Source organism: Nyctereutes procyonoides, unplaced genomic scaffold (genome assembly GCF_905146905.1).
Source record: "Nyctereutes procyonoides isolate TBG_1078 unplaced genomic scaffold, NYPRO_anot_genome, whole genome shotgun sequence".
NCBI classification, from domain to species: Eukaryota; Metazoa; Chordata; class Mammalia; order Carnivora; family Canidae; genus Nyctereutes; species Nyctereutes procyonoides.
Genome location: NW_026575125.1, coordinates 101,024,987 through 101,038,001, shown reverse-complemented (window position 1 = coordinate 101,038,001; position 13,015 = coordinate 101,024,987). Strand labels below are relative to the sequence as shown.

The following is a 13,015-nucleotide window of genomic DNA, read 5'->3' as shown; positions in this document are numbered from 1 at the left end:
CAATTTCTTATGCTAGGATATATGCCTGATGAAGATATGTTTGACCTATTACTTCTCTACTCTTAACTATGTATGTTTGTAGTGACAGAAGTTAACTTATTAGTTTATCTACTTTCTCCTGTAAGACTTTTTCCCCCATATCTTGTTGCATGTATGTAGGAAAGGAGATGAGATGAATAGTATTTTGATAAAGAGTTATGGAGGGACACCTGCGTGGCTCAGTGGTTGAGTGCATATGCCTTTGGCTCAGGGCATGATCCCGGGGTCCTGGGACTAAGTCCCACATTGGGCCCCCTGCAGGGAGCCTGCTTCTCCCTCTGCCTGTGTCTCTGCCTCTATGTCTCTCATGAATAAATAAATTCTTTTTTAAAAAAAGTGATGGAAATCCATTTTTTAAAGAAAAGTTGCAAGTATGATCTTCATTTTGTTTTAGTCAATTTCAGAAATGATTGGTTCTGGTCTATTACTAAGGGAAGGGACAGTTAGTAAGAAAAAGGAAGGAGGGGGATGCCTGGGTGGTTCAGCGGTTGAGTGCCTGCCTTCGGCTCAGGGCATGATCCTGGGGTTCTGGGATTGATTCCCATATCAGGCTCCCTGCAGGAAGCCTGCTTCTCCCTCTGCCTGTGTCTCTGCCACTCTCTGTCTCTTATGAATAAATAATAAAATCTTATTGAAAAAAAGAAAGAAAAAGGAAGAAGGCTGATGAAAATGGAGAGTCAGGGAGGGAGAAGTGGTAGAATTGTGGGGTAGCTAATGAGCAAAAGGATAGTGCTAAAACCAGACTGAGTTCATGAAGTATGATTCTATTCTTGACCCATTCAGATTCAGAATTTTCCTACTATTCCCCCTGGAAGGTATAATATTCCACTTGAGCACTTTGTTTATTGATTTCAATGTTAAGTACAACATTTTTACAAGATAATGTTAGGTACTAACTTCAAAGAAATGATGCAATAAGAAAGCTATTTTTTGAAATGATTTATTTATATTAGAGTGAGAGAGTACCAGCAGGGAGAGAGAGGGGGAGGGAGAAGCAGACTCCTCACTGAGCAGGGAGCCCCATGAAGGGCTTGATCCTAGGACTCTGGGATCATGACCTGAGCAGAAGGCAGATGCTTGCTTAACTGACTGAGCCACCCAGGTGCCCCATAAGAAACAAAACAAAACAAAACAAAACAATATATATATATATATGTCTGTGTCATGTTCTTATTCTTCTAGTCCTAACAGAAAAATTCCTTTTAATATACCTCTCCCTAGCCCTTTCCCACATTCTAGCAATTCTTTTTTTTTAATTTTTATTTATTTATGATAGTCACACACACACACACACACACACACACACAGAGGCAGAGACACAGGCAGAGGGAGAAGCAGGCTCCATGCACCGGGAGCCCGACGTGGGATCCAATCCGGGGTCTCCAGGATCACGCCCTGGGCCAAAGGCAGGCGCCAATCCGCTGCGCCACCCAGGGATCCCCATTCTAGCAATTCTTCACTGCTCCAGGAATCTTATCCAGTCACACAAATGTAGAAAAGCAATTTAATAATAAGAATATATTGAAGCCCAGTCACCTGTATGTTAATCCTATAGATCCTCAGAGCTATACCAAGTTCATCTTCAGCCTTTTTTTAAGGAAGAACTCAAATTCGTTTGGGCTTTTTTTTTAAGATTTTATTTATTTATTCATGAGAGACAGAGAGAGAGAGAGAGAGAGAGAGAGAGAGAGAGGCAGAGACAGGCAGAGGGAGAAGCAGGCTCCATGCAGGGAGGCTGATGTGAGACTCAGTACTCAGTACTCAGTGGGACTCCAGGATCACGCCCTGGGTTGAAGGCAAGTACTAAACTGCTGAGCCACCCAGGCATCTCCGTTTGGGCTTATATGCTATTTCTCATCTCAACTTCTGGAAGTCTTTGTGAAATTTGTTCTCCCCAAAGAACTATAGGGTTCAAATCTGTATACAATTTCCCAATAAAACTATAGTTAGGGTGACCACACAACATATTGTCCAACCTAGGGCATTTCTGAGTGAAAGGGAATTCTATCAAATAATTTTGTCAGGACAGGGGGACATATATGCACTGTATGTATAATCAATGTTTAAATCTGAAGAACATCTTTTACTTTCCAATGGAGACACTGGTATTAAAGTTCCAACAACAAATTAGAGGGCAGAGGAGACAAAATGTGAAACAATTAAAACCCTGCACCATACCCCCGGCTCAAGAAAACGAACACTGAGGACCATGAAATTTAAATATTTATTTTTAAACCCTTCACAACACTGGAGTATGCTTCACCTAGAAACAGTTTACAGGACTATAACTCTAATGAATAAGCAATATTAATTCCTATTCATGACGCAACTGTGTTGTAAAGTTTCAAATAATCCATTTATAAACTTGTTGCTTTTGCTTTTACAAAAATATTCATCCAACCCATGATATGAGTTGCAAAATTATTTCTAGGCCTCTACAGATTATAAAGTGGAATTGCGTTTCAGTCACGTGGCAGGTGAAAATTTCAACTGAACCATTCCTTCAAAATACAATGCATTAAAAGTAATTGTTACAGTATAGGCACTGATGAAAAGAACTTTCTTGGCATATATGACATGACCACGACTTATTCAAGTGTCTGTATTATTACAGAAGAAGAGGAGGTAATGGCCACTTTGACAAAAAACTGTATTCTTAACTCGAAGAACACCTTTTTTCTAATATTTGGCAATTATTCAGACTTTTAAGAAATTACTTCTGTGCAAAAAATTAAACTGTGTAGATCCAAACAACAAACATTAACTACCAAAACAAATTAATATCAATAATTCTAGAACTACTGAAATATAGCCCCAGTTCAGAACTTAGGCAGGCATAATATATATACTGGGCTTAAAAAGAAAAAAGATATTACCCATGTAACAGTACCATAAATATGACTGAAAATTAACTGTACAGTCTACCTTAACTTTGTACGGACACAGATCATCCTGTACTATGGTTATTTTCATATGAACTAGAAAATTCTTATTTAAATACCCTTTCAAAAATGAACAAATGATGTTTATGTACTGGATAATTATGAAGAACCAAAATGTATAAATAGTTTATAGGACATTTCACTACCATGAGGAAAATATGCTGGTGCAAGTTATATTCATACCTGTTGATCAGGTATTTAATCACATGGTTATCAGTTTTTACTTAAGCTCCCCAAATCCAAGCTATAATGTGCAATATGAGTTGAAGATCTTAAAAACGAAGCCTGACAAATTCCTCCAGTATTGCCAAAAACCCATCCTTGGCTAATTAGTATTGCTTTAAATTTCCAACCATATTAAATAAGGGTTAACTGCCTCTTCTGCAAGAGAAGGTAAATACTGCACACCAAGAGGTAACTGTTGCTACATGTTGCCTATAAATGCTTCAAACACAGGGCTCTCAAATGGGATTGTCCTTGAGCTGCCTGGAAGATCATCCCAACTTGGTAGAAGGAGTCAATACTTTTCAGGTTTCATTTCAAAGAGCTTATTAAAAACTTCTGTTTAAGAAGGTATGACTTGTTTCCCCTCCCCACCAATAGTCATTTTTAGGATATGCTTGTGTTTTCTTTAAAAAAAAATGTTTGAGGCTTAATGATTTACAAACGTTGACTATTTAGGATGATTTTGAAAAACCTGTATGTTTGATGAGTGTACAGTTAACTAGAGATCAAAATATGAAAGGTATTCATCCCAGTAACTTAAGTAATAATGATACCTAAAAGCAAAACTGTATCTCGACATTTAGTAGAATACAGGTGAAACTATAGTATTTAAAAGTTATTCCTTATAAAATAATCTCTTTAAAATATAAAATGATAAACACCATCACAAAATAGTTGAAGAGCTTCTTCCAAATCTTCAATGTTGCAAATATCCAAAAGGCACATGGAGCTCATGAGTTACGCATTGTTAAGCTTGGAGTAGTTTTGGTGGGTTTCTCTGGGTCCGTATGAAATAGAAGCCAATAATAGGAAGTTCCTTAGGGGGATTCATCTGCTGAACACCTATAAAATGAAGAAAAACTGATATATAACTATGCATGTTTATATTTCTTACCTGTATGAACTCTGCAATGAAGGTACTGATTTAGCAAACTAAATTCTTTTACTGAATCTCATCAGGTAGACACTAAAATATAAGAAAGTTCAAAAATCTCTTCTGTAGGGGTGCCTGGGTGGCTAAGTCAGCTAGGCATCTGACTCCTGAAGTCAGCTCAGGTCTTTTTTTTAAAGATTTTATTTATTTATTCATGAGATAAAGAGAGAGAGAGAGGCAGAGACACAGGCAGAGGGAGAAGCAGGTTCCTTGCAGGAATCTTGATGTGGGACTTGATCCCAGACCCTGGGATCACGCCCTGAGCCAAAGGCAGATGCTCAGCCACCCAGGTGCCCCTCAGCTCAGGTCTTGATCTCAGGCCCCAAGTGGAGCCCCCTTAAAAACAAAATCCCTTTCGTATCTGATTTTACAAACCTCTGATTTGTTTGTAAATTGGAAAAAAAAAGCGGGACATTGCCCATGAACATCTAAGGGGTTTTGAAGAGGAGCTTTAGTGTGCAAGTACAAATTGGCTTCATCAGATAGAATGTCTATGAGAATTTGTGATTTTACAGGCTATATAATTCGCTTCAACTTAATCCCAGTGGCATCACAAATACAAACAAAGCGAAAGATGTGCCGATAAGCAACATGATTGGGATTGAGACTAGAATTAGTATTGCTTTATAACCTGTTGGAGCCAGGTGCATGCATATGAAAGTCTTGTTTAAAAAGAGAACTCAAAAATTAAATGAATGAACTTTATTGAATGGGAACAAAGGTAAACCACCAAGTCAAGACAGTGTGGAAACTAAAGTCAATCCTAAGGACCATTTGTAGTTTTTGCTGACCTCCTCTATCTAAAATCCTTCCTGGGCAGCCCGGTTGGCTCAGTGGTTTAGCGCCGCCTTCAGCCCAGGGCGTGATCCTGGAGACCTGGGATCAAGTCCCATGTCAGGCTCCCTGCATGGAGCCTGCTTCTCCCTCTGCCTGTGTCTCTGCCTCTCTCTCTCTCTCTCTCTCTCTCTCTCTCTCTCTGTGTGTGTGTGTGTGTTTCTCATGAATAAATAAAATCTTTTTAAAAAAGTAAAATCCTTCCCTTAGCTTTTTTTACGGGGGCTAAATGTAATTACTTTAGCACTGGAAATGATGTGAATGGTAGTGTGATGAGGGTAGTGGCAAGAACAAAAGCATTCCTAAATGGTATTTACAAGGGTCCAAAATCAAAATATGCTCCATGACCTTTTGTCTGTACTCCTACTACCAGGTGAAGGACAAAAATAACCAACACAGGCCATTTCTTTCAGTGGAAAAGTACCTTGTCATGCCAGAAGCTCATGTTTAAGATGGGCCAACAAACAACACAGTTTTAAAACATGCAACTATTGAGAAGTGACTGAATAATTAGGAATAGTTGAAATGACCAAATCAAGGTCATGATACTGCACCATAAACTTACATCCAGCAGAAAATGTCAAAATCATTTCTTAAATGACATGTCAAGCTTACTTTTGAAATTTTTCAATTAATTTCTTCACCATTTTATCAGTGATGCCAGGACAGGCGGCTTCAGCCACAGCAATGCTTTTCTCAAGTTCTTCAATGGCTTGATTCCTGCTAGCGTTATTCTCATCCTGCTGTTTAAGCTGAGAAAGATCAATAGCGACAACATTGAAAATACTATACTTCTTAACATAGATATCCAAAGCTAATGAATCCATACTTACTTCAGCAAATGCAGGTGTGATTATCATAGACAAACAGCTCAGGGTTTGCACAAGATCTTGCTCCTTCAAATAAATAATATAGATTACACATGTGAAATTAACAGTCATGTTTTTCTTATTCTATAACAAGTGAGCACTAATTTGAATCCTCCCTCCCAAAAACCCAACATAACTCATGCCTCTATGCTTTATTCCCATCCACACACCATCGATTATGATAGATATCCATGATTCCACTGGGTTCATGCATGTTTAGGTAAAATGCATTTTAAAACTTACCAATGACCATATAAATGACTTCCATGACCTTTACTTAATGAGCTTAAAACTAATGGCAAATGAAACATACTAAGGACACAGTGAGGTACACGGGCATTTAGGGGTATTAAATTCTAATAATTTTTGGCTATCATAATCTCACTACATTAGTCCAACAGAGTCTATCAAGAGGAAGTGACTATTTCCATGCACATACTGCCCCATTCTGTAGCTTCTTTGGATCAGGCTTCTTTCGCACGGTGGTAAAGCTCCATTCGGGATGAGTATTATTTTCTCTGCTGGTGGACTCCCTAAAGAGATGGCCCAAAATACTAATATAAGTTCCTAAATAATTCAGCTTGGTGAAAATGCCAAATCAATTCAGCTAGACTCTGAAGAGTTGTTCCAATATATATATAAAAAATTATACTGTAAAAAAGCATTTGATCTCAGTTTCAGGTAGATACTATAATTTATTGAAGAAGAGCTGTGGTCCTCAACTCATAAGTATGCATCAAAATCACACATGGAGACCTCTTCCCACACAGAAAAAGCCCTGCCCCCACCAATCCCCACTGGCTGGATCAGGATCTTCTGCAGTGTGGTTTTTGATTCTCCTTTAAAGTTCCATGGGCTACTTGCACGGGCAGCCACAGCCAACAAACCATTACAATAGGGTACAAAAATCATCCTGGTAGTTCTTATTCTTTTCAAAGATAGGGTAATTCAAATGAATGCAGGACACTGAGAGTATTAGCTAAAGAAATTTGGTATTGCCTTTGTGCCAATTTGACCAGTGGAAGGGTAAATTCTCATGTAACCTACAGACTTCCCTAGTCTAAATTAAGTTATGGGCTTAGAATCTAAGATGTCAATGTAAATGCTGCAGTTAGAAAAACTGTAACTTTTTTAGGGGGGCTACAAAACATACATAAATGAATATTTAAATATATTAGTCTGATCACAGTTTAGCACATGGGCAAGGGGTGGGAAAGGCCTGGAGGTCAGTCCTCCAGAGGGATTTTGCAGGTTCCCCCCAAAGTATGAGAAGACCTAGCCCCTTATCACTTTGGGCAAACTAATAAATCACTTTTACTCAAATCATATTCCAAAATTTTGTAATATACTCAAGTATCCACTAGGGGTTAGACCGAGACCATTTAAAACTAGAGCAATGCACTTCTAAGAAAAAAACCTGCTTCCAAATTCATTGTACTCCACAGACTGTGATTTTAAAAGATTTTCACGGTTTCTACAGTAAAACTTTAAAATAAGGTTTATATTTTATGCTAGAGAAAGCAGAACAGATACTAGTTAAAAGATAGGCAATATTAGAATGGGCTACCTACATAAAAATTAAATGATTTGTACATACGAATCAGAGCCCTCCGAATCAGATTCATCATCACTGTGCCCTTCTGCCTTCCATCTCTTAAATCGATCTATCAGTTCGGTCAGATAAGAAGTCTTCTTTGAATTTTTTACAATGAATTTGTGTTTCAGAAGTTCTTTGGCTGTAGGACGCTAGGGAAAAATATGAAGGATGCATGAATATTTCTAGGCTCTTTTATGGTTGCAAGGGATGGTGAAAAATAATTTCAATTAAGCTGAAAAGGTAGATCTGAAAACTAGGTCTACAAACATGAAGACAACTAAAATGCTGTAGGGTAATAAATAGCTAATTCTACCTTTTTTTTAAAAAAAGATTTTATTTATTTATGAGAGAGAGAGAGAGAGAGAGAGAGAGAGAGAGAGAGAGAGAGGCAGAGACACTGGCAGAGGGAGGAGCAGGCTCCATGCAGGGAGCCCGACATGAGACTCAATCCTGGGTCTCGGGGATTACGCCCTGGACTGAAGGCGGGGCTGTAAACCGCTGAGCCACCGGGGCTGCTCTAATTCTACTTTTTGAAGTGCCTCAAGACAACCGAATTCAATTCACTTGGTACCAATTTGTTCAAGCCCAGGGGTCAAAAAGGTGGCCTACCTACCAGCAAATGGACAGGAAGGGCCCTCTCAAAAGCAGAGAAACACATGGCAGGATTTTGAAAATAAGTAAAAATTAAAAAACATTTCAAATACTTTTATTATATTTATTTTAAGTTGAAAAAAATGGATGACAGCTAGAGGGCTATAATTTATTATCATCTGCACACATCATATGATGCCCAGATTAATCCTTTCTCCATCATGCATTAATTCATAGCACATCTAAATGCAAATACCAGGTGCTATGGGGGACATTTCTCCCCTAGTGTTTTATTAATATCAGCATAATCATTCTCAATTTAAAAACAGTTCCATCGAAACCTAGTTCTTGTACATTTCTAGCCCCTAGAAGTCACCAGGCAGCTTTATTTTAGAAACAGTAAAGCAACTGTGATCAAATCTGCCAGGTAAATGAGTGGAGTTCACTAGACTTCAGTAAAAGCATATAACTTCATATGTCGGAAATTTAAAAAAAAAGTGAAATGCACATATCACTTTTCATGAAAAATAAAAAATATAGTTGAATAAAAATCACTGGATAGTTACACATGTACTTTAATGACTTCCTATAACAGGAACTTTGTATCTCAAATTTCCTTCCTCCTGAAATAAGAAATGATCAATAGAATAAGGAAGAAGCTGGGAACCATGAGAAAGAGAAAAAAAAATACAGTGGAAGGAGAAGAGAAAGTAAGGGTCTTGTTAAGAACTGAAGAGAATTAGCAAGACACAGTGAAGAATCAGGTTCCTAGAAGGATCTTAGACAATACACAGGCACCGTATTCCTCACTGTAGAAAAATCACATTTGCTTTATATAGATTTAATAATAGAAAACAAATAGTAGTAATAGCAATATATACTCACAAATGATGGATCTTTGTTCAGGCAAGCATCAATAAATTCCTTAAAGGACTTAGTAAAGTCTCCAACAAGAGTTGGAGGATTGTTTTTTGGAATAAGAAACAGAACTCTCATCGGATGCATATCAGAATTAGGTGGCTCTCCTTTGGCTAGCTCAATGGCAGTGATTCCCAATGACCAAATGTCAGCCTGAGGGGAGAGAAAAAAATAATACCTTGAAATTCCATTCCAACAGACGGTCATGATATAGCCTGTGGGTCATATGATATTAAAGCATCTCAAGAGGGGTGCCTGTCTGGCTCAATAAGAAGAGTGTGCAACTCTTGATCTTGGGCTCAGGAGTTCGAGCCCCACGTTGAGGGTAGAGAGGACTTAAACAACGAAATAGGTAAAACTTTACAAAAATAGTATCTCAAGAAATGTAAATGTAATACATTTTTTAGATAGAATTCATTTATTTAAAAAATTATCAAATTCCCTAATGTTTTGCCAGGTACCATATTCTAGGCACTGAGGATTCAGGTGGTGAATAAAGTAGACAAAAATCCCTGCTCTCATGGGGCTTGAGTTCCAATAAAGAGACAGATAAATAAATAATATGATGTCAGGTGATACTCGGTTCTGTGAAGAAAAGAATAAAATCAGGATAAAGGAATAATGAGTTATGGGGTCCTGGGGCTACACATTTACACGGGATGGCTAGGGAAGACTACTCTGTGATGTAACGTGTTTTTTTTTTAATGATTTATTGATTTATTTTAAGGGGGAAGGGCAGAGGGAGAGGGAGAGAATCTCAAGCAGACTCCACGAGTGCAGAGCCTGGCATGGGGCTGATCCCAAAACCCTGAGATCATAACCTGAGTCGAAACTAAGAGTTGGATGCCCAATTGACTGTACCACCCACCCAGGAGCCCCTACGCTGTAAGGTAATGTTGAAGCAGAGACCCGATTGGTAGGAAGGTTATTCCAGATAGAGGGAAGGCTGAGTACAAAGGTACTGAGGCCAGAGTGGTACTTGATATGTTTGAGGGATAGCAATGAGTCCCCTGTGGTCGAAGGAGACAGAATATAGAAGAAAGTAACAGGAGATGAGGCTGGAGAGGCAGACAAAGGCCAGATCATAGATGGCCATGTATGTGATAGTAATGATCTCAGAGTTTATTCTAAGTTGGACAAAAGGTTACTAAAGGGAATAGGGTCCAAATACTATCAGCATCCTGGGATCTTATGACTTAGCAGGAACACTTGACATAACTCTAGCTTTTGAAATACTCTTAAAAAAAAGAAGATTAGGGCAGTTTATTACATAGAATAGCATGCTATATAGAACCTACTATTAAAAACAAAATATGGGGATCCCTGGGTGGCTCAGCGGTTAAGTGCCTGCCTTCGGCCCAGGGCGTGATTCTGGAGTCCTGGAATCGAATCCCACATCGGGTTCCCTACATGAAGCCTGCTTCTCCCTCTGCTTCTCTCTCTCCCTGTGTCTCTCATGAATAAATACATGAATCTTTTAAAAAAATAAAAAAATAAAAACAAAATATTTTTGTACAGGTACACTTTACTTTTGAGTCATAAGCTGACTGTTGAATAACTTCAGGAGCCATCCAAAATGGTGTTCCCACAAAGGTATTTCTTTTAATTTGTGTATCTGTCAGCTGGCCAGCAACTCCAAAGTCAGCAAGCTTAACATCTCCTTGTTCTGACAACAAGACGTTGGCGGCTGGGAGGAAAAAAGAAACGAAATCTGCTCAGCATCCTCAGGACACAGCTACGTTTCTCAGGTTCATATGTGATTTTTGTATACCTTTTATGTCTCGGTGAATTTTCTTTTCTGAATGCAGATAGTCCAGACCTTTCAAAATTTCCTTTAGCATGGTAGCAATCTGGAACTCATCAAATGGACCAGCTCGAAGCTAGGGGGGAAAACACACACACTTTTATACATGTCCGAACAACCAAGTTCAAACCGGATATTATCTTTGAAATAAAGGAATCACTGAGATATACAAAGCAATTCTGCCTTTATTAAGCCAATATTGAAACAAAGGGGAAAACAATTTAAAAGGGAAGAGAGTCAACAAGTTAAGTCAAAGGGCTGAAAAGGTTTTTACATGATTAGATTTAATCTCGAAATATAATACAAGTAGTATGACCCCTGTACCAGCTCCAAATCATGAGGTTCTCAAATATTTACATCCAAGAGTTAAGAAATATGCTAACAATGACAGAACTAGCTTTCTTCTCTCAATCTCTCTCTTTCTTTTTTGGCTAGGAAAAAAGAAATCAACTACTTAACAATTTTGGTGTTGGCTATTTAAATGATCAACTATTTACACTAAACTATTTTGAGATCATATAGTCACTAAGATTTCCACAGCAACTCGACTAGATCGTATAGGTCAGCTCACAGCACAGTTCTTAGCATTCGTGTATCTCAATCACTTCGGAAAGCCGAGAGCCTTTTTGAGACCAAAATTTAAAAGTTAGTCAGGAATATGATAATTAATCTATTCAGACTTCCATTGTAAAAAAAAAACCCAAACAAGCAAAACAAAAACAAAAATAAAAAACAAAACAATGATCAAATCGTGAAAGGGATACAGTTTTTTCAAATAACCGTAACACGTTTCCCTTTCTTTCCCCATCCCTGTACCAAAGCCAATAGTTCCAACTGGAATACAAGGAAAGCAATGATTAGGTTTCAGGAGAAATTGTAATGGAATATCTGAAAATCTCTCTTTAAAATAAATGGTTATTTTAAAATTCTGGTACCTCATAAAGCACAAACAGTAGACTGTACAATATTATTACAGGAAAGGGTGGGAATCTAAAGTCAGGGCTGAGGTAGAGTTCTGTTTGCTGGAAGGAGAAGAGGTGGTGGAAATCAAACATCGCCCACTCTGCTTCACACTGGGAGGGATTCACAGCTCTTTGGCACCTTGTGTATTTCATCTTTCATGAATGCCATATTTATTCTGAATAAAGGGCACTTTCATGTTGAAATTTAACAGCTTAAAATAGAACCCATACTTCAGTCTTGCCATTGAATATTAACTGTGGTCTGGATATATGTTGTACTCCGGGGATGGCCATAGTTCAATAGGTGCCTTTCCTAGGTAACATTATCTATTTACTTATAAATCTATCAACTTCCACCCCAAAAGATTCTATTTAAACAGGAGTGATTGAAGTTGTTCTCAAAGGTGAAAATGGCACTTTAAAAAAGATTTTATTTATTCATGAGAGACACACGGAGAGAGGCAGAGACAGAGGTAGAGGGAGAAGCAGGCTCCCTGCAGGGAGTCTGATGTGGGGCTTGATCCCAGACGTTTAACCACTGAGCAAACCAGGTGTCCCTGAAAATGTCATTTTATTGATGCAGGCAATGAAATTTTGAGGGACTACCAAATAACTGAGATAAAGGTCGTACTAAAGATGCGTAATTGGTATCACTGATCATAACCTGTAGATAGGGCCCTTTCTTAAGTCAGTTACTTAAGAAATTGGGCAAGGTCTGTAAGGGATATTACATGTCATTCTGAAGGATTTCTAAAAGTGGCCTGGATGAGCCAGTGCATTACCTAATACAGGATTTAAAAAAATATATTTCAGTAAAAACAAAAAAGAGGTCCTAAAGACCCATTGGCTTATTGGGTATATTTAGGTCCAGTTTGAAATTCAGGAAAAGTACAATCTCAACTCACTTGGTACTGGAGGGGAAACCCCAATGCAGGGAAATGCGAATGGGGTGGTACAGCTGGGTTTTTCTGGTTTGTTATCAGACAGAAAACTATTTCAAGCCTGTGGTTAAAATGTTTCCTTAGCCATGTTGACAATGATGAGAAAAGGAGAAAAAAAGGGATTTGGAAAGAGAAGGAAGGTAAAGTCGATGCAACAGAGACTTTTTTATTGGCAGTACAGCCTTGGGAGAGATAATGCTGAAATCTTGGTCTGCTGGCCTTGGAGTGCATTAATGAAATTCTCCTCAATGACTTAAGACCATGCCAGGATTCTTAACAGCTAATACCTCCACCTCTGGGGCAGCGTACTGGCCTTGGGTAATTTGCCTCTATTGTCCACAAAAGGCATGCAAGAGAAG

At 38.3% G+C, this 13,015-nt stretch overlaps 1 protein-coding gene across 2 annotated transcripts in view; it reads right to left on the bottom strand.

Moving 5' to 3' along the window:
- Positions 1 to 2,249: 2,249 nt before the first annotated feature.
- Positions 2,250 to 13,015, bottom strand: part of STK26 (serine/threonine kinase 26) — a 58,804-nt gene continuing 48,038 nt past the window's right edge. Inside the window, exons 5-12 of one of the 2 annotated variants that reach the window (XM_055338616.1) lie at positions 10,721 to 10,829; positions 10,479 to 10,636; positions 8,917 to 9,102; positions 7,441 to 7,589; positions 6,283 to 6,376; positions 5,808 to 5,870; positions 5,590 to 5,726; positions 2,250 to 4,049 (exon numbers count right to left, since the gene is read on the bottom strand). In XM_055338616.1, coding sequence (XP_055194591.1) covers positions 4,025 to 4,049; positions 5,590 to 5,726; positions 5,808 to 5,870; positions 6,283 to 6,376; positions 7,441 to 7,589; positions 8,917 to 9,102; positions 10,479 to 10,636; positions 10,721 to 10,829 — 921 coding nt within the window. In that variant the 3' untranslated portion in view covers positions 2,250 to 4,024. The remainder of the gene's footprint in view (positions 4,050 to 5,589; positions 5,727 to 5,807; positions 5,871 to 6,282; positions 6,377 to 7,440; positions 7,590 to 8,916; positions 9,103 to 10,478; positions 10,637 to 10,720; positions 10,830 to 13,015) is intronic. The other variant, XM_055338617.1, reaches the window with a different exon arrangement.